The sequence below is a fragment of the Melozone crissalis genome, unplaced genomic scaffold (genome assembly GCF_028551555.1).
Source record: "Melozone crissalis strain CALT ecotype California unplaced genomic scaffold, PUWL_Pcris_2 ptg000038l_1, whole genome shotgun sequence".
Taxonomy (NCBI): Eukaryota; Metazoa; Chordata; class Aves; order Passeriformes; family Passerellidae; genus Melozone; species Melozone crissalis.
In genome coordinates, this window is record NW_026535816.1 from 6,503,104 (window position 1) to 6,530,317 (window position 27,214).

Here is a 27,214-nt window from a genome sequence, read left to right on the forward strand (position 1 = left end):
TGCCCACGTTCAGACCTCTGTAACCATGGAATAAACCTCTGGATTAAACCCTCCAGCAGAATCCATCTCCTTTTCTCTTCACCATCGCCAGAAGCTCTTCCTCCTGAGGTAAACGGAGTTCCTGGCAAGCCTGGACTTGTTCAGTGCCCAGCTGCAACCACCAGCAAGCCAATGTATCTCTGGGGTGATTACACCACAGTTGCTGCCTTTGGCCCAGCAGCGAGGGTCAGACTGGCCCAGGCACAATCTAACTGGTAATATTGGGATTCGTATTCCAATACAAAATACCAGGTAAGAATTCTCTGAGGAAAAAGGAAAAGCCAGGTGTTTTTATAATCCCTACAAATTTGTGTTTTGAAGAATCCAAACATAAACTTAACCCTTGAGCATTTATGTTTATATAATTCATTATACTCACAGGAAACAACATTAGGAATTGATTACTGCTGGTATCACCCCCTTCATAGCTGTGCGGACTAAGTTGATTCCAGTCATGTACAGAACTTGTGGCATTTTACTTCTACAATTGTAATTGTTATCCCAACCTCAATTTGAACCTGAAATGTCACCAGACTATCCTTTTTAGGTTAAAATAGAAAATAAGATATTGGAGCCTTTTGACTTCAGTAGTGTAACTCTGCTGAGTTTTCAAGATCCATCTGTAAATTAGTTTGGCTTTGAGCTTGTTCAGGGAAAAATGGATGGTTTAACACCTAGAGGAAAAAATTGGAATGTATTAGCACCAGACCTCTTCCTACTTTATCAGATATTGTTCTAGGCGTGGTTCTAGGTACATCCTAGGCATAGTTCTAGGTGCGTTCTAGATACAGTTCTAGGTACGTTCTAGATCTAGTTCTAGGTGTGTTCTAGATGCAGTTCTAGGTACGTTCTAGGTGTGTTCTAGATATAGTTCTAGGTGTGTTCTAGATCAAGTTCTAAGTATGGTTCTGGATATAGTTCTAAGTATGGTTCTATGATATATATAATTATCCATAATATATAAAATATAACATTATATATAAGCATATATATAATATAATATATAAAGTATATATTCTATTTACAAATATTAATTGGGTTCACTCCAAGGATGAATTGAATTTGGCTGCTCAGTCATGCAACAAGCCGGTCCTTCATCTGAATGGATGTGCTTGCTTGAATGCTGTGTCTCCGCCCCCTGCTTGCCCCCTGACCCCGCCCCCTGTTCCCACAGTTTCCCTGCCCCTTGCCTGCCCCCTGTCCCTGCCCCCTGTGCCCATTGCATCCCCGCCCCCTCCCCTGGTTCCCACGGTGGGGACACACCCACTGCCTGTCCCCAAACCTGTAGCTGTGATCCTAATGCTTCTGATTCAAGGGATACAGAGCAGGGAACAGCATGCCCAATGCATAATCCCATGTTGCCACTGGCTCCTGTTACCTTTCAGCCTGCAGCTCAGGGAGCAGCCCCAACTGCTAATTGGAGTTCTTTTGGACGACAATTGATTAAAGAGACCTGTAAATCTCATAAAGAATATGGTCCACACAGTCCATATTTCCGTGGCCTTTTAAATTCTGAATTGAGTAGGACTGTGGTGATCCCACATGATTTTAGACAGCTTTTTTCCTGTCTCATGACCTCCACAGAATTCAAATTATGGGAAATAGCATGGAAACAACTGCTAAAAGATGCTCTCCCAGGCTTGCATGCTGATCCAAACACAGCCAAAGACAACAGTGGTAACCCTATTACCATTGAGCACCTCTGTGGTGAGGGCCAATGGTCTTCACCCTCAGTCCAAGCTACTGCAATTCCTGCAGAAACACTCAAGAAAGTAAAAGAAGCAGCTGAAAAAGCATTCTTTTCCCTCCAACCTGAGGGGCCTTTTGAGCCCTATAGTAAAATTAAACAGCTACCATCAGAGCCTTTTTTGAAATTTGTAGAAAGGTTAACTAGAGCCATTGAAATACAAGTTAAAAAAGTGAATGCTAGGGAAGCAATTTTAGAGGAAATGGCATTTACAAATGCAAATGCACAGTGTCAAGCAGCAATCCTGAGCTTTCCTAAAACACCTCACCCTATCCTAAAAGATATACTTCTAGTCTGTAACAGGAAAGTGTCTCTGATGAGTGTGGCTGAAGACTCCAGACCAAGGCTGCTGCCAAGACCACCTCAGCGTGCCGCCATTGCCAGCCCTGCGCCTTTCCCCTCAGCACAGCAGTACCCTGGGCAGCAGTGGAGACCAGCAATGGCTGAGCCCACAAAACCATGCCTGCTTGGTAATAACCTAGGGCACTGGAGTAACCAGTGCCCCCTGAAAAGGGAAATTGATGAATTTAGAAATGGCAGGGGAGGAGAACTACAAGCCCTCCCTGGGGGTCAACAACAACAAAAAACTGAAAAGGGAGCGCCGGCCTGCCAGGCGTGCAGACACAAAAAGAGCAGGCCAAGGGAATAAGGGTAGCAAAACAAATCAAGCGCGCGATAATATTAATATTTGTGTAAGTGAAGCAGGTGCTTCAAAGACCAAGTCTGCTGGTCCACTGTTGAAAGTGAAACAAAATAACCTTTGTTATGATTTAGGTGATCCTGTGTTAACCACGTTGCAGCTGACAGAGTCACTCCACCTGGAGGACACTGACTGGCATTTTGTCTCTGTAAATCCTGAACAGAAGGGTACATGGAACCGAATTCGTTGTAAGTACATCGTCATTGGGGACACCAAACACACACCACAAGAGATCGAAATTGCTCCAGGAACGACAACATCAGATCCTGAGCAATTCGTTCTCGGCCTGCATTGTTTCCACCCACCCCTGTTTCTTCCCAAGGAACAAATTGTTGCACAAGCTATCCCTGTGCCACCTTTACCTGAAAATATCGAAAAACAAGGGCCCACAGTCGCCCGGGTCCAAGTTATTGGTAAAGATAAACCCAAATTATGGTGCAATGTCAGTGGGGGTGGGGAGTCAAAACGCATTAAGATGCTTGTGGACACAGGTGCAGACTGCACAGTGATTCCAGTACAAGACTGGCCAGCACATTGGCCTTTGCAAAATGTTGCCGGTCACCTTCGAGGTGCAGGAGGTCTGCAATTGGCAAGACAATCCAAAAGCATTATTCAATTTGAGGGACCAAACGGACAATTGGCAAATATCCGTCCCTTTGTGTTAGATTATTCGGAACCTTTGTTAGGGAGAGATTATATGGCCCAGTGGGGTGTCACAATTGATATTCCAGACTCTCCACAGCATATTTGTACAGCAGTCATTGAACAACAGCGTCCCACCCAAAAACTGAAGTGGAAAACAGACAAACCAGTTGATGTGAAACAGTGGCCACTCAGTAAACAAAAAATAAAGGTGCTTGAGGAACTAGTAGAAGAGCAACTAAAAAAGGGTCACATTGTGGAGACCATGTCCCCATGGAACTCTCCAGCGTTTGTCATCCAAAAAGCTGACAAAAAGAGATGGCGGCTCCCCTGCGACCTCCAAAAAATTAATAATGTAATTGAAGATATGGGTTCTCCCCAACCTGCTATGCCATCCCCAACAATGCTTCCCCAAGATTGGAAATTAGCTGTTATTGATATTAAAGATTGTTTTTGCCAAATCCCCTTGCACCCTGACGATGCACCACATTTTGCATTCTCAGTCCCCTCCATCAATTTAGAAGCCCCTATGAAAAGGTACCATTGGACCGTTCTTCCTCAGGGATTAAAGGTATCTCCAGCTATCTGCCAGTGGTATGTCTCTTCCCTGCTTTCCCCAGTACGTGCAGCCACAGAGAAAGCCATTATCTATCATTACATGGATGATATCCTTGCCCCCAGTGATGATTTACTCACACATGCGCTTGACCTAACGATCGATGCATTGATTGTTGCAGGGTTCGAGCTCCAGGAAAAGAAAATTCAAAAGATGCCACCTTGGAAGTATTTGGGCTTAGAAATTGGAAATAGGACCATTGTTCCTCAAAAACTAGAAATCAATCCAAGTATCAAGATGCTTACGGATGTCCACAAGTTGTGTGGGTCTTTGAATTGGGTAAGACCATGGCTCGGTCTGACTAATGAAGACCTTGCCCCTCTTTTCAATTTATTGAAAGGGGGAGAGGACCCAGGTGCTCCTAGGGCTATTACCCCAGAGGCACGGAAAGCTCTAGAAAAGGTTCAGATTGCAATATCCACAAGACAGGCCAACCGATGCCGGCCTGACCTGCCATTCAAATTTATCATTCTAGGTAAGTTGCCACACCTTCATGGAATTATTTTCCAGTGGGAGGAAAAACAAACACCTAAGGCAAAGAACACACCAAAAAAGGACCGGGACCAGAGGCACCCTCTCTTGTTCATAGAATGGGTTTTCCTCAGTCACAAAAGGTCCAAGAGACTGACAAAGCCTCAGGAGCTGATAGCGGAACTGATCAGGAAAGCAAGGACCCAGATCAGGGAGTTAGCAGGATGTGATTTTAAGTGCATTCACATTCCAGTTGAGTTAAAATCAGGTCAAAATACTATGAAAATACTGGAACAATTGTTTCAAGAAAGTGAAGTGTTGCAGTTTGCTCTGGATTCTTACTCAGGACAAATTTCGGTAGCGCGGCCCGCTCACAAATTGTTTGAACAAACTGTTCAATTTACTTTAAAACTGAGAAGTGCTCTAAGTAGGAGACCTTTAAAAAGGGCTCTGACTGTCTTTACAGATGCGTCCGGGAGGTCCCACAAGTCTGTTATGACTTGGAAGGATCCTCAAACCCAGCAGTGGGAGACGGGCATTGCTGAGGTGGAAGGTTCACCTCAGGTTGCTGAATTGGCTGCGGTTGTTAGGGCTTTTGAAAGGTTCTCACAACCATTCAATCTGATTACAGATTCTGCATACGTGGCAGGAGTAGTATCCAGCGCAAATCAAGCAATACTGCAAGATGTGTCTAACATCGCACTTTTCGAATTGCTCTCAAAACTGGTAAAGTTAGTCACTCACCGAGAGCAACCATTTTATGTGAAGCATGTCAGGTCACACACTGACTTGCCAGGGTTTATCGCTGAAGGCAACAGAAGGGCAGATGCTCTTGCTGCACCTGCAGTGATGGTCACTCTCCCAAATGTTTTTGAACAGGCAAAAATCAGCCACCAGCTTTTCCACCAAAATGCACCTGGCCTGGTTTGTCAGTTTAACATCACTCGAGAATAGGCCAAAGCAATTGTGGCCACATGCCCAAATTGCCAACAACATGCACTCCCTACAGCGTGTACGGGAGCAAACCCAAGGGGACTGAACAGTTGTGAACTGTGACAAACAGATGTAACACACATACAGTACTGCAGTGAAGCTGCCTGTGAGCAACCCATATTTCAACCTCTTCCTTTCAGCCTTCAAGAGATGAAAAGAAAATTTTCCACAAAACCCCCAAATTCTGTAACTTTCCAAAACAGCAACAAGGACCTCAAACAGTTCTGAAAAGGCAGACTGATCCAGAGGAACACCAGGCCCACCCACAAAATCACAAAATTAAGCAGCTTGCCTGCAGTAATTCTGATTTTCATCACCAATACATGTGAAGGAGGACTAATTATGTGCAAACTCAGGGCACCCCAGAAATTACATGAAGGACAAAATTTTCCTCCTAAATCCTTTGCACTGCTATAGATTGGAGGCTGTAATTTTTCAAATACACATAGAGGAATGATATCTCACTAGATGCTTCACTACATCATGGGTGAGGGTTTTGTTTTCCTATTGCTTTTTGTTTTATTATTTAGCTGTGATTATTTTTTAGTTGTGGTTTGCATGACGATGATTCAAAGCAATGCATGGGAATAAAGATAAAATCAGAGGAATAACAAATAAAAAAAATTGGGGAAGGCTGACAATTATTAAGACACTGGCATTTTGAAAAATAAAAAAGGGATCCAGTGGTGGGACTTTGGCCCTCTAAACAAGAGGAATCTGGTTTACCCAGAGAAACTCCTCCACAAACAGCAGTGAAAGTTAAAAGCACATTAAAACACATGGGATGAGTCACACTCTGTCTCCTGCCCAGAGAAAGAGCCTACAGGATTTACATGGTTATTTCAGACTTACCACCTACATTTAGATTGGAATTTGGCAATATAAATCCCACACCATATATCAGAAAACGCTTTCTGTAATCATCTTGTAAAATTACACATTTAGACCATATTCCAAATGCCTTCATTCTCAAATACCTGGAAAAATAGGTCAACAAAAAGAAAAGGTAACTTATCAAATTGATTTTTGATGTGTCTCCAAGGGAAAAGCAGTACAGACTCAGCATCTTTCTCTGTCCTCTCACTGCTACCCCTTCTAAAACAGGTTAAAAACCCTCAAAGGCATGTCTTTGAAAATCATTTTTTCTTGCATGCCACCTACAAAGTCTCCTAATATTTACTTTCACCATGCTACCATGATATTTAAAGCATTTCTACATTTAAGTGGGAGGAAAAAGAGAAGTCTAAAAAGACACTGCTACATTTCTTAGCCAGGGGTCAGAAACACTTGATTTTTAATGAAAGAACCGTAAGGGAAAAACAAATGTTATTTGCATCAAAGAAAACCTCAGTTATATTTCTCCTGATAGTGCTGGATGTGGAATGGTCTGCAGTGCCTCTTCTGCATCTCAAAGGCTGGCAGTGCCCTCATAGGCTGCCTGAACTCTCCCTTCTGGCTCCACAAGCCTTTCATCCCACATCTTGCTCTCAGCTTGCATTTGTGCCAAGCATGAAATCCTTTTTATTCCCCCTGTTTTAAAGGAACAGCACTTGGGATAATGTTTGGGAGTGGAAAGCGACTCCAGACAGTTTAGCAGGGTAGGCAGAGACTCAGAGGTAGATTTGGGCTCTCTCTTGTGTGTTGTGCTTTGGAAGAGGGACATCAAAGGAGGTATTAGGTATTTTAAGGGATCACAGTTCACAAATATGCTGTGACTTGCACTGGAAATTTTGAGGAAAAAAGTAAAATAGAAAATCTAAGCCTTCATTTTGCTGCTTACACGGAAGATGAGCAATTTTGAGTGAGTGGCAATATTTTGCTAATGGCTGGGCAGAGAGAATCCTGTTAAAGTGAAAAATCCTGTAAAAAGATCTGCTCCACCACGCTGAGGAACTGTTTGTCCAGCAGCGACAGGAGTCAGCCCTCGTTGCCCTGAGAAGCCACACACCAACCTGGTTGTGGGAGGGAACTCCAGCGGAATTTCTAGAGTTTCTCTAACCTGTTGGGGCATTAGTGTTTTCCTGCAGGCAACATATAAATGGGAAAGAAGTGTTCATAAGCTAAATGAAGCCAAGGTTTTACCACAGATGCCTGTTAAAGATTTTTATGAGCCCTTAGGCTCTTGGCCAATGGGCCTGATTGTAGAATTAAAGTCACTTCACCACTGTGAAATGAGTCAGAGAGGAAAACAACAAACAGAAAACATAACCCAGCTGATTTCACAGATTTGCCTAATTTTACTCTTCAAATATTTATCTTTTTTAAATGGTCTCTTGGTTTTTAGCAAAAGAAAAATCCAACCAGACAAAAACAAACAAACAAACCAAAAGCCCAAAAAAGAACAAAAGAAAACAATCTTAAGAAGGAAAACATTCTGCATGGGTTCCAAACTCTATTTTATGAAAAATGAGAGAGTCTGTAACACAAAGGCTATAACAATCAGGCAGAGGCAATCCCACTTGAGACCCAGGACAGACTGCACAGGTAGCAGAGAGCAGACCCTGTGCCTCCCTTTCAGTAAGTAATGCCAGTGAAGGAGTCTGCTGTGGCTAGAACACTGACAATTTAAAAAGCAAACCAATAAATAACTTTTAATAGTAGGAAGTGCAGTTTAGCAGCCATTGGGCCAAGGACAATAAATCGTCTGGAGGATAAAGTCCAGCCACCAGCAGACACCATTGTCTCCTACAACCCACGAGAGCCCAAGGTACCCCTTGTCAGGATGGAGAAAAGAAAAGAAAACTCACAGACTGGCTTGGAAGGCACCTTAAAGATTATCGAGGCCTAAGCCCCTTGCAACAGACAGGGCTGGGCCTGAACTCCTTCCACTAGACCAGGTTGTTCAAAGCCCCATCCAGCCTGGACATGGATGGGCCACACACAACTTTTTGGGCAGCCTAGTCCAGTGCCTCAGCACCCTCACAGTACAGAATTCCTTACCCATATCTACTCTAACCCTGCCCTCTCTCAGTTCAGAGTCATTCCCACTTTACTTGCCCTTGTAAAAAGCCCCTCTCCAGCTCTCTTGTAGCTCTTTTAGGTACTGGAAGGTGCTCTAAAGTCTCCCTGGAGCTGTCTCTTCTCCAGCCTGAACAAACCCAAGCCTGTGTTCATAGGTCAGCACAAAATAACTAATGTCCAAAGCAGAAACTTTGCAGTTAGTTTTAAGGCTACATTTTCCTAGCTCAAATATTTAAATATTTTTACTACCCTCCACTTACAGATTTGTCCTGAGTGAAAGTATTCTATGTTGCCTTCTAATTACAGAAATATCCATCTCCTTACATCTCACCATAGGAATTAAAAGGCCAGTGTCCTTGCTAACTCTTGGAATGATTTAACTTATTTGTTTATTAAATTGCAATTCAGGAATAATGCAAATTTATTGATTTGGCTTTGCCTTTATAGCTGTCCTGTTTCATATTAAGTAGCTGTTATTTAAAGTGGCTGAATTTTGGTAAAATATTCCCACTTTACCCCTGTTAAATGAAGGGGAGCTCTGAGGACAGGGATGCTTTACCAGTCTCTCAGGCTGTAAGTTCTGGTCATCAGTGCCTGTTTGTGGTGCTGGCTCTCACCTTGGGACCCAGAGCTCTGTGACTCTCACTCCTCTTTCCAGAGCACTAGAGAGGAGAGATGGAAACTGGTCCAGCCTTGTGATGGGAGAGGGTTTTCTTTGCTCTTAGCTCTCACTTGACTCAGCTGAGCACATTTCCAAAGCAAATTTCCAAACAAGATCAACCAAGGCACGGAGCTGGCGGTTGGTGTCACACGTTCAACCCTTTAACTCCATCCTCCAGTCACAGCACACCAGCTGGGTGCCAAGGACTCAGCCAAGTATTACTCATCACGTTTTGGAAGCTCCAGAACAACAGGGAGAGTTTGCATTCCACTGGCTTTCCTCTGCCAGGAGAAGGCATGAGCCCCGTGTGGAGGAATCCTCTTTTCACAGGTCACCCAACAGGCAGGTTGGCAAACAGGCATTCCCTCACAAGAGCTACAGATAATTTCAGTATTAATGGCAGCATGTACAGAAAAACCCAAACAAACAAATAAAAAATACGCAGAAGGCCTCAAAAGGGAGAAGAAAAAGGAGAAGGAAAAAAAAAAAATGTGTGCACACTCTGGAGAGATACACAAATGATTGATGGTGGGACTAGCCAAGAAGTTGATTACAAAAAAATAAAGATCCACAATTTGGAGGACACCGGAAGCAACACAGAACTAAAGAGTGGCTCTGGACCCCTCAGCACTTGCTCCATCTAAGCAGACAAAATGCCCTTGAATTTTCAAAGATGAAATTTTCATTTTCAAAATGCTCAGTGGTTTGAATTGTAACAGCATTGTTGATGTTGACTTCTAATTGCCACTCAGAACTGAATTTTAAGAAAGGGAAAAATTACTAATTATTGGTTTATAGAGGTAACGAACATCCCAGTGCACAGGTACCTCTCATCCCCAAAGATGGGGATATTTTCAATTCCAACCCTCCATGCCCATGAGAACAAACCATGAAATGGGGTGGTTGAAGCACAGTGCATATACTTGAAACTGATATGCAGAAAACTATGAATTACCAGCCCTTATCCAAAGCCCAGCAGTCTGTGCCTATACTCATCTGTGGCAATCAACTATCTGCAGGGAATTCAACTATTTAACTCTGTCTTCAGAATGCCAGAAAGATAAGCAAAAGGTTCCAAACATGCAGATGATTTAGGAGAGTAATAAGTCTTAGAAAGACAACAGTGAATCATTCACCATGAGAAGAGTTAGGCTATTATATTTTTTTAAAAACCTCTCACCATATAATATTTTGAATTTCATTTAAGAAGGATTCTTTTAAGTGTCAAGGTAGTTTGACTCCCTATTAGCTGTCTCTTAAGCTTTTAATCGAATTCTAACCATAAAAAATGATTATATGCTGTACGAATTTCATCGGACCAATTTCAAAGTGCCAGAAATAACCTAAGCATGATTTAAATAGCACCAACCTGAACCTTTGCACTGGCTTTCAGCTGTGTTCAGAATAGTTCAGAAGGAGCATCCCTTAATGTATTTTTTATTGTCAAGGAAGTCATGGTAAGGGTGATTTTGAACTGAGGACATTTTTCTGCATTATCCTCTTATTCGAGCCAGAGTGTTAGGAACTCAATTTGAAATATATTCTTAAAAAAATATTCTGACCAAAAAAAGGCCTTAAAATGAACAATTTATCACATTGGTATTGTTAGATGGGCTATTCCATATCTGAAAGCAATCACCTCTTGGTTTAGATTTGTATCCGACACAAAAGAAAATATATTGTTGAGTTTCACATTACCATATGTGGGAATTCAGGGGCAGTTTCTCACGTGAGGGTGTGCACAGTGCTGGTGTCACTGCTGTCTAGACCCCTACAAAATTCCATTAACAATTTCCACCCTCAGGTTTAAGTTCCTAATTCACGTATTACCCTGCAAGGTGAGCTGCTTGAGGCTAGAAAATGAAGGATAAAGTCAGTTATAAGGTCAGCTGAGACCTGTGGAATTCAATCTTCTCTAGATTTCTTCTCTAGAGACCCAAGCTAATAGCTGTAAGTGCAAGACTACCAATTACAGCCCACATTTCATGTTGCTTTTCAGTGCTGAACCTCCCCAGTGATGCAGAAGAGTTGGTGTTCCCTACCCAGATGTCACCATAGTTAATCCATAAAACCACATTTCTTCCTAATATCCATTACCTGAGCAGAAAGAGATGTGCAAACAAGTTTGGTGTGAGTTGTACAGCACTTCACTCTAACAACTAAAAATTGAGTCATATTTCTCTCTCTACAAGGCTTTTTAAGGAAAAACTGTTTAATTAAGAAATGATACGTAAAATATTTTTCCTTTTACCTTAATAACTGAGTACCTGTGGTTCATAATGTGGACTTTTTTATCTAATTACATAATATTACTTAAGCCCATGAACAAGAAGGTGAAAAAGAAGGACTAGCTTCTAAAGGTCTATCTAGTCTTAAGGACCAGCCTTAAAACATGTATCTTGTTTTAAATATATTACTACATTCTAAAACTCTCAGTTTTCCACTATGTGATATTACACACTTCTATTCAAACAATACACTTATAATCTTAGTTCTATCATTTAATTTTGGAATCTTTCTCTACAGCTTCAGGTGAAACACAGTGTTCTCTCGGGGATCAGTGCCTATCAGTACAGAAAGTCTAAAATTCTCAGCAGCAGGGTTCCAAGAGTTTGGGGTCTGTTGAACAGCTATTTTAAATCTTCAGCCTATTCTGAAGACTATTCTTTTAAATCTTAGTACAACTTAGACAAGACAACCTTGCTGCTGAAATAAATACTAATAAAATAGAGTCATTCATGGTGTACGTGTGTGGCTCATGGTGTATGTGTGTAGCCCAACTGCAAAGTCCAGGTTGGTGTCTAGGCAAGCACACATGTAGATGTATATATATCACATCACCCTACACACACTTATTTTGTGGTTTTAAGCACCTAAATGGGACTACTTTAAAAAAACACATGGCTCAGAACAGAAGCACCCTTCTGACATTACAGTGTGGCAAAGAGAAGCTCCACTTACGGGCCTTGGCAAGCTGTACTGGTACATTTCTGGCCTGTAGGTGGGCACCCACTGCACGCCCGCCCGCGGCCGGCTCATGGTGCCGGGGGCACTGGTCACCACCTCGGAGTAGGGCAGGTGTGGGGCCGAGCCGTAGGCGTCCTGCCGGGGCTGGCCCCCGTGGCCAGCAGAGGCCAGGCTGAAGGCCTCCTCCAGCAGCATGTGCATCTGCTGCCGCACCTCGTCGATGGACGGCTGCGAGCTCAGCGTCGACGTCTCCGAGTGGCCCTTGGCCTGACGGGCCCTGCCGTAATTCCGCGGCTCGTTGACGCGGTCAATGTTGGTTTCTTCTATGATTTCAGGCTCGGTCTGGTGGGGGGAATAGAAGTGGATGTCACAGGCCTTACACATGCTTTGATAGCATTTACAAATAGCATTTGTGCCATTGGACAATTCTCAAACGCAGACATAACGCACACAGACGTAACGCACACAGATGTAACACAGACGTAACGCGCACAGACATAACACACACAGAGGTAAGACAGACGTAACTCACAGAGACATAACGCACACAGACGTAACACACACAGATGTAATGCATACAGACATAACACACACATAATGCACCCAGACATAACGCACATGTAACGTACACAGGCGTAATGCACACAGACATAACACACACGTAACACAGACGTAACACGGACATAACGCACACGGACATAAGGCACATGTAACACATGCGTAACGCACCCAGACGTAACATACACGTAACACAAACAGACGTAACACACACATAACGCACGCGGACATAACGCACACGGACATAACGCACATGTAACACACACGTAACGCACCCAGACGTAACATACACGTAACACACACAGACGTAACGCACGCAGACGTAACGCACACATAACACGCAGATATAACGCACCCAGATGTTAATCCATATTACGTAACACACACAGACATAACTCACACAGATGTAACGCACACATAACCATGCAGACGTAACGCACCCAGACGTAACATACACGTAACACACACAGACGTAACGCACGCAGACGTAACGCACACATAACACGCAGATATAACGCACCCAGATGTTAATCCATATTACGTAACACACACAGACATAACTCACACAGATGTAACGCACACATAACTATGCAGACGTAACGCACACATAACACACGCAGATGTAACGCACCCAGACGTAATGCACACGTAACACACAGACGTAACGCAGACATAACTCACCCAGACGTAACTCACCCAGACGTAATGCACACAGATGTAACACACGCAGACATAACGCACACACAATCGGGAATTGTAACAATGTAGACATGTGGGAAATGGAAAAATAGAAACTTCCACAGACACAGGAGGGTTTGATGTGCAGCCTTGGGAGAAGCTTGGGTTGATGTAAAAATAAAATATACAGACATTAAGCAGAAAAATCATAAATGTGTGTTTCTGTAGTTGTAAGTAAGAATATGTCTTTAGAAAGTAAAAAATTGTATTAATAAGATGGTGAAGGGTTTATAATGTAGGGGTGTAACTGTATAGAATAAGCTAAGAGTTTAGATTTCTAATAGAAGCATAGGTGTGTATGTGTAATAGTAGCTTGTTAGATAAAAGTATCTGCACTGCAGTAGAAGTAAAGGTAATAGGTTAGGAAAGCAAAATAAACCCTATGGCAACTGTCCATTGGATTAAAAAGTTATATATTGTCTTGTAACAAAAAACCTGTGACTACTTTGTGCTATGGCCAACTGCTCGCTCTCATAAATATCACAGCCTCTGATACTGATGTTTATCTGAGCAATAAATCATTTTTTGCCCAACTGTGGTCCCATCCCTTTACTGAAAGCAGCAATAATGATATAGACACACAACAAATATTGGAAATGAATAATACAATGCAGGGGAGTATAATAGCCCTTTATATTCTACATTTTTTGCTGGGAAAAGTAGCAGGGACACTCTGTAGCAGATTAAACTGTCAATGGCTCACTTTAAACCAATTAGAATTAACATTTGAATTCTTGTCTTAGTTGTATCAATGGCAGTGCAACTGTGCCAGGAAGAGTAAGGTTCCCCAAATAGTGCCATCACTGTGAAGGACCCCTTACAAGGGACAGATTATTACAGCTAGAGACACTGAAATTCCTTTGTTCAGGCTCTCACGTTAAGATTTCTGAAGAACTAAACTTCAGGAGTTTTTCTGAACTTCCACAATGACATCACAAATTCAGCCCTGCCCCTTGCAGAGAACACCGTGGCCCAGCCCACGGGTCTTACCCAGCCCCCATGCAGGAGTCACAGGTATTTATGCAAAGTTAACCTGGGAACAGGGAATGAAGCACATTCTCCCACAGCCAGACAGTGCTTGGGCAGCTTAGCTTGAAGGGCTACTCCTAGGGTGATTCCTACTGTACAGATAAGTACAAACAGAAATCATCTCCCTGCTTTTTTTTGGCTCTAACTCCATGACAGAAATCAATCACATTGCAAGAAGCTGAAAGTGGAATACCACACTTCATCTGTATTTTTTAAGATCAATTTTACAGCCCAGAGTTTTAAAAACATATGTTTCTAACCAGCAACTATAATTATAATTATATCATATATAAATATATAATAATAAATATATGACTATAATTCTTTAAATACCTGTAAAATGCATGGACTGTGAAGGATAACTGGGATGAGCAAAAGGATCTGTGCCTCCTTCTATATATAGCATGTGCTTAGAAACTGTGCTAGTGTTTAAAATAGCCCTAAATAAAAGAATACAACAGGATGTTCTTGTTAAAAATTCCAGCACTATCCTGATCATTTCACTAGGAGTTCTGTAGCTCCTAGTGTGGCATATCTGTTCAGGTGTAGAAAATCACTATTACAGGGGAAAAAGATAAGTGACTGTGCCCCCAAGCTTTTGTAAGCTGTGGGACAATCATAAAATATATTTATTCCTTTTCAGAGGGAAATACCAAACTGGTGTTCTTTTTCTGTTATCAGCCACTCATAAAAGAGTTATACTGGTAGTGAAAACTGATAATAAATCTAAGTAAAATGCTAATTTGCTTTCCTTGTTTTAAGCATACCTATTTTGTATTGAATGAAAGTATGGCAGTAAAAAAGAAAGAAAAATTAAGATAAAAATTAAACATTTGCACATTAGAATTTAACCATAATTTACATAGTCATAGTTACACAGTATATTATCTAAATTCAAAGCCAGAAACTCAAATTCAGGCTTCCCAAGTGGTACACACATCAGACTGGGGGAAGGGGAATGCAACTGCACCAAATTATCTTAAATGGAACAACTTCGTAGGAAATCTTCAACTAAAACCTCTCCCATAATTTCATTCCTTCATTTTGATTCCATTGGTGCTTGTGTTGCTACAATAAATAAAAATCAGACACATTTTAGAAAGCTGACTATAAAATGCAATGGTAGTTTGTGTAAATGCAGCCAAAGAGCCTCTGAAATCATAATATCCTGACTGGATGATTAACAACCATGGTTCTTCCATTTGCTCTTGCCTGCAAAATTGCGAGTGGAATACCACATAGACCTATTAGTACCCAATGCTGAAATAAATCAGTTTTTTTACTACAACTCACTGCTGAAGCCATTAGACCCCCACAGAATGTTTAAAATATATCACATGTATACAAGATTCATAATAGCGGCCAACATTAAGGCAGCTTTGAATCATCAGTATAAAAGCTGACATGTAGATTTTGCAGAAAACTAATAATAATTTCTTTTCCTCCTATTTTAAAATCTATTTCAATTCATCCTATCCCTTTCTGAGTGTTATTTGTTATTTTGTTTGTTATCCTTTCAGCAGAAACACTTAGCTATCCTAAATAGAGGCCACCATTACACAAAATCATACACAGGTACTGTACAATAGAAGGAACTCGAGGTACATGAAAAAAGCAAACAAAACCCTGCAGTGAGAGACAGACTTTCTACATCTCTTGAATAATTCTGCTGCTGCAACATTATCAGTAAAATTCTTTATGTGAACGTTAATCTATAACCTTTGGGGTGCATTGCATTAATTTAGCTATATCAACTAAATTATGCCCATGAATTCTTTTGTATAGTGATTATTTAGATATGTATAATAAGGTCATTTTCTTCCTTTGATAGCAAAACCAGCCTAAATATTTTCTGCTCTGGTATAAATCATTAGAGCAGTCTAGAGGTTCTAGAATCTTCTGTTATGGCATGTACTCTACACAGAGTTGTTCATGAACTTGTTGAAAATAATGAACATGTTAATAAAGTCTTCTGAATCTAATTCCTACTTGAAAGTGATGATAGTGAAACCTGTTGGGATTCTTTAAAATGGAAAGCTAGATACTGTTCAATAATAATTCATTTATAAAGGCACTATGAAGGCAAGTAATATACTGAGAACATCAAACAGTAGAACGTATACTCCAAAATAATATTAAAAGCTACATATTTCATATGCACAAATGTAAAATATTGTATCTTTATCCTCATATCTTCACCAGTTTTTAGCTCTGAGAAACAGAACCACAATTCAAAGAAATATCACAAAAATTAATTACAGAGAATGAAGTATTTTTAGAAAAGTATGAATGAAGTATTTTAGAAAATCATTTAGAAATTTGTTATTGAAAGGAAACCTTGTGGTTGTACACATGAATGAGGAATTCTTAAAAAGTTTTTTTAAAGAATCTGGGAGATCTCAATCTCTTTTCTTTAAAAATAAAAGCCTTATTGTTATTGGGAAGAAAAACCTCAACACATAACATGGGTGTACTGGTAACAGATCAAATTCCCTCCACAAATTTTTATGCTGTAAAAAAGTCTCCCAACTTTTTTTAGGCAATACGAATTATTTGATTCATAAATTGAATGATTTGGCACTGCTTATAAAATGCAGATTTCACTATTCTTTGGCAGCACCTGCTGCTAAAGAACATGCTGGGAGGAAGAGTTTAGCAGCACTCAGAGAAGGCTGGAACATTAATATGACAAATTGGATGTCAAAAATGGGTGCCAGGTGTTGCTGTATGAAACAGAAAGGGCACATGAGTCAGCACTCAGAGCAGCCCTTCCTCACCCATTTTCAGAGGTCAGATTTGCAGAGGTGTTTAGCTGGTGAGATCCATGAATTCCATGGATGCAGCCATCAGTGGGTATCCTGGGAGACAGAGCCTGTCAGACACAGCTCCCAGGAGCCTCAAACAGGAGAGGGGGACCAGCCCACGCTGCAGCTCAGGCTTGGCAGCTAAATTTCAATATCCTGTCCCATTTCCCAGCAGCATTTCTGTGCTTTCAGATGGGAAATGCATTCAGAGCTGGAAGAGGTGCACTGCAGTGAATCTGCAGTGCATCGGGCAGAGGGATTTTATGTAACTTGTCAGTGAAGCACTGTGCCAGGGACAGGTTGCCCGACTGCAGCACCAAAGGCAAGGCAAAAGCAATTTTTTCCGTGATGTGCACACATCTCACAGCTTACAATTACTCTGAGGACACTCCACAATCTGCATAAGCTCATTAATCTACTTCCAAGGTTTTTAATACATTTTCTTTTTAAAATGGTTTATATATAGCATACACAATATATTGAAATATATTTTTAAAATCTGCTGCCGTGCCTGCTCCCCGAATGTTTTCAACACTGATTTCCAGGGAAATATCCCCTGTGAAAAACTAGCTTTTATTAGCATAGTATTTGCATCCTAATTCCTCAGAAAGCAGTGCACCAGTCAGCCCACTCACACAGCTCCACATGACTCCTACAGTCTGATGGGAAGTGTCCAAATGCAGGGAATCATTTCAGAAATCTGACAACTACAACCTGCCCTGAAGAATACTGTAAAAGGTTTAAACTTTCCTGAACACATCCCCCCAGCTTTGGTACTTTCTTTCTCCTTGCTAAAATCACATTCCTGGCAGAGAGAGGGTTGACAATGAAACATCCCCACACAAAAAATGTTTTTCACCTACAATGTTTAGAGGATGGCAACCACAGGTGAACTTCCTTGTTTTCCAGAATGGTTTAGACCCTCTCTAGGGACTGATCCTCAGGGCTGGCTGAGCAACAGTAGTTTGCACATGTGACAAAGGATTGAAAAACTCAACATTTCCCCAGTGGGGGGGGATATTTTTAATCCTCCTTCTGGGTTCACACAGCATCAACTTGCACACAGTGTTTGCTCAGACTGCACAAGACAACTCCTCTTCCTTGTGCTGCCTGCATGAGCTCCTTGGACCACAAAGCAGCATCACATCTGGCTGGGTTTGACATTTACCTACACAAAACTCTCCCAGTTCTGATGGGAGCAAAAGGACAATCCCTGTCCCCAGGGGATTTCCAAAAACACTGCCATTGGGACTTAGTTCTTAGGATGAACTCCTAAGTTCATCCTCTGTTCATTCTTCTGAACCAAGAGAGCAGCTCCAGGCTGTTCTTCAGAACAGAGGATTTTAATTGCAATGAAGAAAGCTCACTGTCAAGTAGCCACACACTTACAAGAACTATCTAAATTCAAGATTCAATACTTTGGCAAATAATGGGGCTTGGGCAAAGGTTTTCTTTGCATTTCAGACTGTAAATTGATGTAGAATGAGAAAGTACACAAAAGAGTCTGAGCTTTCTTCGGGATGCTGAGTGCACATGAACTCCTGTAACACTAAATATCTCATGGCAATCTGTCTTGTGGCTTATCAATTGTTGCCTGGAGCAAGTCAAAGCTTTGGTGAGCAGATTTCTGTGCCCGTACCCAATAAACTTACATCATATCCACTGTTCCGGATGCCACGCCTCGGCCTTTCTCGAGTCACCAGCAGATCCATCTCCGTTTCCCCTGGGCTGGGACTGTTCAGGGACTGCCTGCTTCTGTACACTGAGTTCTTCAGGGGCTGCCTAGAAAACATGAAACAAGAAAATGGTAAATGAAAAAAGAAAAAATAATGACAGACAGTAATTGCCAATACTCACGTTTATTCTAAAATTATGATGTTCATAAAAATGCCACTTCGTTACAGGATATTCTTTCTACATACATGAAGTGCTAGAAATCAGTAACCTTTGTAAGAGGTGATTAATTGTTTTTTACAGTTTAAGGAAAATAAAAGTTACGTAAAAGACATGGACATTGTATGTGGGAGCTTGCCAGATGAAATATGTCCCAAGAAGATATCAGGACCCTTTTAACTTCAGCTGATATGATTCAAACTCATTTTAAAAAACATATTAAAAAATAACAGGCTCTCCCACACACACATATGGGGAGCAGAGATTTTGGTTGCTGATCCTGAGCGCTGAGAGAGAAGCAGGAAAAAGCTCCACTGAAACAAACCCCCAGCACAGGGAATGGCATGAGACACAGCAGTGGGAGGAAACTGTTGCAAGATGCTGGTTTTAAATAGCCAGTTTGGTAACTGGCCACAGCTTTCTCAGAGAGCTGTCCTTCCTGGCATTCAGCTGCTTCACTGGGACAAAGGGCTGCTCATCCCTGGGCACTGAGCTTCCACTGCTGGGTGCTCCAAGCCAAGGGGAAGGAAATGCAATAGAAAGGCAGAATAAAACTGAATATCCAAAATACCTGGATATCTCTCCAGCAAAACAATTTCTGCTCTCATTGCTGGTTATACAAAAACAAATGCAGCATCCCTCTGTGAAATACAGAGCATATCTGTACATATCTGCAGGAGGGTTTGCCAAATGGTGCTACAGGAACTTTATGCTTCATCAAGCTGCATCTTTTAGGAAGGCTACTTCTACACCAGCAGAGTTTGTGAGTTGTTCTCATGCTTTGTCTGGTCATTACTCATTTTCTTGCACACTCCAGAGGAGCACTGCTCCTGAAGTAGATCAGTAACAGATGAAATAATGGCATGCCAGCTTCATTTATTAACACAGCAATTACACTGCTAGAGCCTGATACAAAGTTATCTTTGCCTAGCCATGCTATTTTTCTGCCTTGTGCAATTACTCCATTCAGAATATTAAAATTAGATCAGGTCATCTAACATGTCTCTGTGCTGCTTATTTCACACAGAGGACCTGCCAGTGCTCATAGTGAAGTAAGGCAAGTTGCACTATTATGTCTGAAGTCACATTTTCAAGTCACTCCATGGTTTAACATCTCAAGAACCATCAATGAAATGAACAGACAAGACAGTCCAAATTAATTCACTGATAAATAATTCTTCAGTTATTCCACATCTTGTTAACAGCACTTTTTGCCTTGACAGATTAGAGCAGCAGAACCTGGTTTGCAGAAATCCAGGAAGTAGGACATTTACATGATCAGACAGGATAAAAGGTAGGACAAAAAAACCCAATTTCACGCTTCTGATTAAATAAATTACTCAGGCATGTACTTAGTTCTAAGACAACTTTCCAAAACTTCTGTGTGACCTTTGATCACAAATCACCATGCTTGTGTTTCAAAGTCCCAAATGCACTTCCAAAGCAGAAGGCAAGCAGGGCTTTTGGAATAAGGTTCTCCTAGAAAAATAATATTGAGTAAATTCTTTCTTGCTATATAGTCTTTCTCTGACTATATCGTTGGTATTAACAGAAAACAGGGTTATGCACAGGGTAACCAGATCTGACAATCTCCATCTTCTTACATCAAAGGTCTCCAAAATTTCATATGTTTTACAATAGGTCCATAAATACTTAGTGAGGCAATTGTGATATATTTTATAACGGATTCAAATATTCAGCTCTGTGAAACGTGCAGATTCTTGACCTGATTGCAAACTATTAAAGAAAACCCAAGAACGGTGCATTTCATCATTAGGCTCTTAAAAATTACCTTGAGATTGCCAATTACCTCATTTAAGAGAGTTTTACTAATGAGAAAGGAGGTATGAACAGGAACAACTGGCATTCAAATGGGTTAGGAAGTGCCTTCTGGGAACACAGCTGGAATGTTTTAAAACATGAGGATTATGGTACTGATGACTGAAAGGTACCTAGAGCACAAAGCTCTGTTCTGGAAAAAAAACCAAATCATTTGGCAGCAATGCTTTGTAAATCACTTTTAAATAAAATTTTAAATTAATTCAAAATATAAAGGTAACCTTAAGTAATCAGCTGCATCTCTATTTTCTGATATGTTTTGGAAGTACTGTAACAATGCAACTTAAGTTAGAGGAATATATAAAAAACAGAAAATATGCTTACCCAGATTGCTTTTAAAGCAATTTTATCTCATTGCAGAAATGCAATTGTATTGATTCATTTATCAATAACCAAACCCCACACTACCTTGTTGTGTTTCTCAAGGTTTTCCTCCAGCAGTGTAACATTTTAGCCATCTTAGAAAACTAAGGGCAATAATTGTCATACCAAATTCAGTTCCAAGTCTTAGTGTGGAAATTTTAGCACAGAATTCAGAACTGGTTTGCTTGTAAACACTGCAGCATCTGTAAAGTTAATTAAGTGTTCTGTGTCTTCACAGAAATGCATCAGAAGCAATTCTCTCTCCTCATGTGGGGATACAGGTCATATATTTAACAAGTCCAGCAGCCAGCCTTTCACGGTGCAGCTGGAATCATTCCTCCACAGGAGTTTCCCTGCCTCCCAGCAGTTTCTGTCATTCCAGGGATCCCTGGCTGAAATAAACTGTGGCAAATTTACACAACGCACAGGAAAATATGTATGGGATCCTCCCACACACTGGCACGTGAACAAACATCAGTGTGTTTAACAAAAGGCACGTGGCTGTGTTAGAGCTTGAGTTTAAAACTTTAAACACTTCCTGTGAGCCATGTGACACATAATAAGCATCCAAATTAATGTGTCACAGCCACACCAATGTGTTGAGGGACTCTGGACTAAATGCATTCCTCAACACAAGTTCCCAGTGCTCTGTCTGGAGTAAATGCATTCCTCAACACAAGTTCCCAGTGCTCTGTCTGTACCTCCTGGACACAGAGTGTGCAGAGCAGGGCTCCCATGTAAGGACAGGCTCCATTTTTTACCTTCTCAGTGTACAATAAATTGGAAAACTCCACAAGGAAATGGTGCCCCAGGACATCCAACATAACATACAGCTGAGTCAGTCTTTTCTCCTCAGTGACCTCTGCAGCCCTGGCAAACAGCTCTTCCAGTGCAGTATCCCTCAGCCACTGAACTCTAGACCTACAGAAACACATCTGATCTCAACTTTTGCCCATAATCTGAGGCAACAGTGCTCTTGTAATTCCCATTACAGTCTTTTTCATGCCTGTGCCCAGAGGGTAATTGCTGCAGCTGCACTGTGTGCAGTGCCTGTGTCACCAGCAATGCTCTGATTGCAGTCCACTGATGCTCATAGAAAAATTCTGGTCTGAGCTTTCCAGGAGATGGGATGCAAGATTGCACCTGCAGGCGTGAGGGCCATTTGCAGGGGAAAGGTGCTTCAGTATCCCTTTTTCTCTCATGGATCAACTGATGTTAGTCCCTGATTACAGTAAGAACCAGAGCCCTCCTGTGTAAGGTGCAATGGCAAACACACTCTCTTACCATCCCTCATCCTCCAGAGCTTCCAAGGGAGAGGAATCTGCACACTGTGCCATTCCTGGGGTAGGACTGGTGTGATCTCCTCTTTCCAATGTGCCAGTTTGTGTTTCAGAGAGCACCAGCAACAGAGCACCCACCCACAGCTCAGGCACAATCAGCACCTGCGCTCCCTCCTCATTTCTAAAATGGGGTTTTGAATGCTACTGCTATGCCATCCTCAGGAGACAGTGAAGTGTTAATCAAACATTGGCAATGTTATACAACATGCCAGCTTCACGTGACAGATGAGCAAACTATGAATTTCTCTGTTAAAGGCACAGGAAGATCACCAATAACAGGCACACAGATACTATCACTGCAGGACTTACAGGGACTATGCACTGGTTCTGCTATCTCATGCCCTCTGCAATAGTCATATTCAGATTAAAATAGTGACAAAATAGTAACACCACTGTATTTTGAAAAAGAACCAATCCAGATGCTAACTTCCTGCCTAAAGTCTGCTCTGAGTATCACCAATAACATTACTACCACTTTTTCTGTTTACCTTTGAGAATGACTCACAAGAACTTGCAACAGTCCCTTCCCTTATTTTTTCTCTTTCCATTTGTTTGTTTTTATCCACACTGCAGTTTTACCAGAGAACATGTTTTCCATGGGCTGTATGAATTTTCTTCATAATGCAGAAGGGGCCAGTGACCAGATACAACAAACACCTGGCTCACTAAAATGGCCCCCCTGACTCCCAGGACATCAACTCTCCTCCCAGATGAAGAACTGCAAATAAAAAGTCTCACCTGTTCTTAGGCTCAGCAAATGGAGATGAGACATCTGCATCTGGATCCAAAATATGGTCAAGTTCTTTCTGATTTTTCTCATACATCCTTTTTCTGTCTGTCAGTGCCTTGCTGTTATCAACCTGTGGGAAATCATAGTACCCTTTCCTCTTGGCTTTCAGGCGCAGCTTGTTGCGGTAGTGCTCTATATCAGACTTCTGCTTCAAAGCCTTGTTCACCTAAAAGGCAAGAAGATGTTTCAGGGCTGCTGGTGGGCTGGCTACCTCCAAAGGATCTCGTCAGCGCGTGTTTGATGCGCCGCGTGTGTCATCCCTCTGTAGCACACCGTGCCATCTGCAAGCAGCGAGGAACTGCAAGTGAACAGAGCCGCTGCATTTTTATGGCTTGGCAGATGGTTAAATAATTTTAGCCTAAAAAAACTGTGTACCGTTACAACAGTGACTCAGAGACACCCACTGAGGAAAAACACGAGTGGTGTCAGCCAACCGCCACGACCCAGCGCTGCATGTGCTTCAGGGCACAGCATGAAAACTCTGTAACCATGAAAACTCTGCTGGGGCACAGAGACATCCCCCCTGACTGCACAAAACCTGAAATAAGTCACCACTGATGGCTGGGGAAGAAGTCCAGTGAAATGTCATCAAATGTCCATTTTGTTTATACACTTTCTGTGTGGTAGTGTTCGCAGGGGTCTTAGGATGAGGGAAGAGACGACAATGTTGACTCTATGTTTCAGAAGGCTTGATTTGTTATTTTATTATATATATTATATTAAAACTATACTAAAAGAATAGAAGAAAGGATTTTATTAGAAGGCTAGCTAAGAATAGAAAAGGAATGATAACAAAGGCTTGTGACTGACCAAGACAGTCTGGACAGCTGGACTGTGACTGGCCATTAATTAGAAACCACTAACACAAACCAATCACAGATCCACTTGTTGCATTCCACAGCAGCAGATAATTATTGTTTACATTTTGTTCTTGAGGCTTCTCAGCTTCTCAAGAGAAAAAATCTTAAAGAAAAGATTTTTCATAAAACATGTCTGTGACACTCCTGTCAGAGAGGAACCTTTAAAAAATGGGTGTTTGCTCCATCCTGATACAGCTTAGTCCCATGGTTTCTCTAAAGTACTGAAAAAACTTCCCTCATGCTTCAAACTGCAAGTTACCTGGAAATCAGGGATGTACTTCATCTTCCATAGTCAAATTCCACAATCTCCTCAAACTACAGGAAGTGTGTGTGTAAGGGTGCAGACAGCACCAGCAGTGTCATCCTGCTGCCTTACAGAAAAGAGATGTTGAATGCTAAATAAGCCTGTCTCCAAGTTTGGAAGCTACATGGCACATCAGGACTTAAAATGCCAGTATGAAATGGAGCACAACAGGCTGCAATAATCCAGGACCACATGGGACCTCTGTCTTTTACAGTGTCCCTGGCAGCAGCCCTCCCTGCTGCTTTTAAACTGTTTTTAGCTGTTTAAATGACTGCTGCAATGCGAGTTTGTAAACAAGGCACCTCTGTGGCTTGTTCCCATCATGTTCAACAACTTCATGAAAGCCTCGGTCCTTTGTAAATGGACTGGTCTTGATTAAACCTACATTAAAACATGAGTATAAAATAAGTATTGCAGTCAAAGCATGCTTTTTGGCCAGCATCTGGAGCAGACATTCGTGCCATCTCATTTTTTTCCTTCAAAACAAGTGCACCCTCTGTGCAGGGAAGAGGCTGGAGTGCAGAGCAAGGCCAGGGTCCCACTGCCCCCCTTCTCACTCTGATTGAGATATGGTGCTCAGTACAGAAAGATCAGCCTGGCACCCAGATGATCTATACACATTTTCATAACCAGCTACAGAATTCACATAGGAAAAGATGTTATTCTGCTGCCTTCGTTCATCATTTTTTTTAAATAGGAGAGAGGGACACTGGGAGGGTAGGAATATAGAAAATCACCTCTTCCAAGGTCGCAGGCATTCACAGGTGCATTGTGAAAGAGCAGATCTTAAATTCTCAGGTCTGTGCACCCACAGTGCTAATGGAACTTTATGTAGCATAAAGGTGACAAGCTCCTAGCAGCCCTCAGCTTTAATAGGCTTAAGATCCTTCCACTTGTGACTGTAGCCAAGGAAACACCTGGAGACACTTCTCAGGCAGTCCTTACCTCCCCATTGGTGATGGCAGACTCCTGGCTCCTCTCTGAAGCAGCATGGACAGCAGGGAGGGCCACGGGTTTGATGGCGATGAGCTGCACCGAGCCCGAGGAGGTGTCGAAGGGGTCCACGGCAGATTTGGCCACATTGTCAAAGAGAATCCCTCCTTCCTCTTCATCACTCACAGCCACTAGAGCACATCAAACTCACTCAGCACAAAGACACAGACATTTCTGCGGCCTGCTCGAGGGGAAATTCAGCAAGCACACGCTTTGGATTAATGATGTGCTCAGTGCACTCGAGGTGCAGGCCTGGGAGACCTTTACACCGGGGAAAAACATCCCATTAGAGCACAGGAAATATTATGGATTCAAAGGATTGGCTGTCCCTTCCCCAAAGAAGGTTCCAATCTGTGCTAATAAGATGGGAAAAGGGAGAAGAAGGACACAGGAAATGGTATGAAAATGACAGTGAAAGTTAAGGTAGATGTTTTTCTAGGTTTCACATGGAAACACCCACACAGGTGCCCACGTGCCAAGGCATCAGTAGCTACACCTGATCAAACCCAAGAGTGCAGCTTTTTTTCTGTCTTATGCTGCAAGAGCAAGGGCATACTCAAAATTTGCTAAAATAAACAGGTTTCTTTTTCAAAACTTATTAATGCTAAAAACATCATTTATTAAAATAAAAGCATTTTCTGCTGTGTGTTAAAAATGCTTAAGAAACTGATGGTATCTAATCTTATGTTAATTTTTTGCTTTGCAAGCAGTGCCTCAGGTCTCTGTGAAGTTAAACTTTACAATTTCTTAAGAACCAGAAGAAGGTTTCTGTAAATCTTTAAAATTAAATGGCATGGCAAAGTATCTTTAGTTTCAGATTTCTATATAAATAAATAAATCTCCCACATGCAATTGGGCTCTTTCTCCTCCAAATTTTCTTTGCAAACCTGCATCACTTTGTCAGCTGTTGAATCTGAAAAATCTTACCCACATTTTGAAATAAAAGAATGACAGTAAAGCATAAGCACAAATTCTACAAAGAGATCCTTGCAAACATTTTTGAATAATTATGCTATTAGAGGGAAGAATGCTTGCTCCATCTCCTAGCTGACAGGAGCAGAGATCCTCTGCTAAAGAACAAAGTGGTCTGCTCTAAATTTATTTCCTCTGAAAATAAACTCTAGTTTAATATTTAATCACTGCACGAATTACAATGGACTTGTATAAACTCAGCAGTTTAGACAGCCAATGATTTTGGTAAGAAAATATTTGACAGCAGTAACATAAAACATGAACCCACTGAGTAAGCTCATTATCTCTGTCTGTGCTCAGTGTGACTGCACTTGGCACCACTTGAGCTTTTGAGCAATGGATGGGTTAAATCACTGTGTCATTAAATACTGTCCCTGCAGCTCCACACAGGTGTCCAAACATTGAGGCTTCAGTGGGTGTTGAGTGGCCCTGTCCCTCCTGGGGGTCCTCAAACACCCCAGATGTGTGTGCCCTGTCCCTGCTGGGGTTGCTCAAGCACCCCAGATGTGTGTGCCCTGTCCCTGGGGTTCCTCAAACACCCCAGATGTGTGTGCCCTGTCCCTGCTGGGGTTGCTCAAACACCCCAGATGTGTGTGCCCTGTCCCTGGGGTTGCTCAAGCACCCCAGATGTGTGTGCCCTGTCCCTGCTGGGGTTGCTCAAACACCCCAGATGTGTGTGCCCTGTCCCTGCTGGGGTTGCTCAAACACCCCAGATGTGTGTGCCCTGTCTCTCCTGGGGGTCCTCAAACACCCCAGATGTGTGTGCCCTGTCCCTGCTGGGGTTGCTCAAACACCCCAGATGTGTGTGCCCTGTCCCTGCTGGGGGTCCTCAAACACCCCAGATGTGTGTGCCCTGTCCCTCCTGGGGGTCCTCAAACACCCCAGATGTGTGTGCCCTGTCCCTGCTGGGGTTGCTCAAACACCCCAGATGTGT

At 42.0% G+C, this 27,214-nt stretch overlaps 1 protein-coding gene across 1 annotated transcript in view; it reads right to left on the reverse strand.

Moving 5' to 3' along the window:
- The window catches only part of KIAA1549L (KIAA1549 like), a 136,678-nt gene that overhangs the window by 10,224 nt on the left and 99,240 nt on the right, over positions 1-27,214 (reverse strand). Inside the window, exons 15-18 of the mRNA XM_054283653.1 lie at positions 25,261-25,439; positions 23,100-23,317; positions 18,579-18,708; positions 11,792-12,139 (exon numbers count right to left, since the gene is read on the reverse strand). Of these exons, the coding sequence (XP_054139628.1) occupies positions 11,792-12,139; positions 18,579-18,708; positions 23,100-23,317; positions 25,261-25,439 (875 nt within the window). The remainder of the gene's footprint in view (positions 1-11,791; positions 12,140-18,578; positions 18,709-23,099; positions 23,318-25,260; positions 25,440-27,214) is intronic.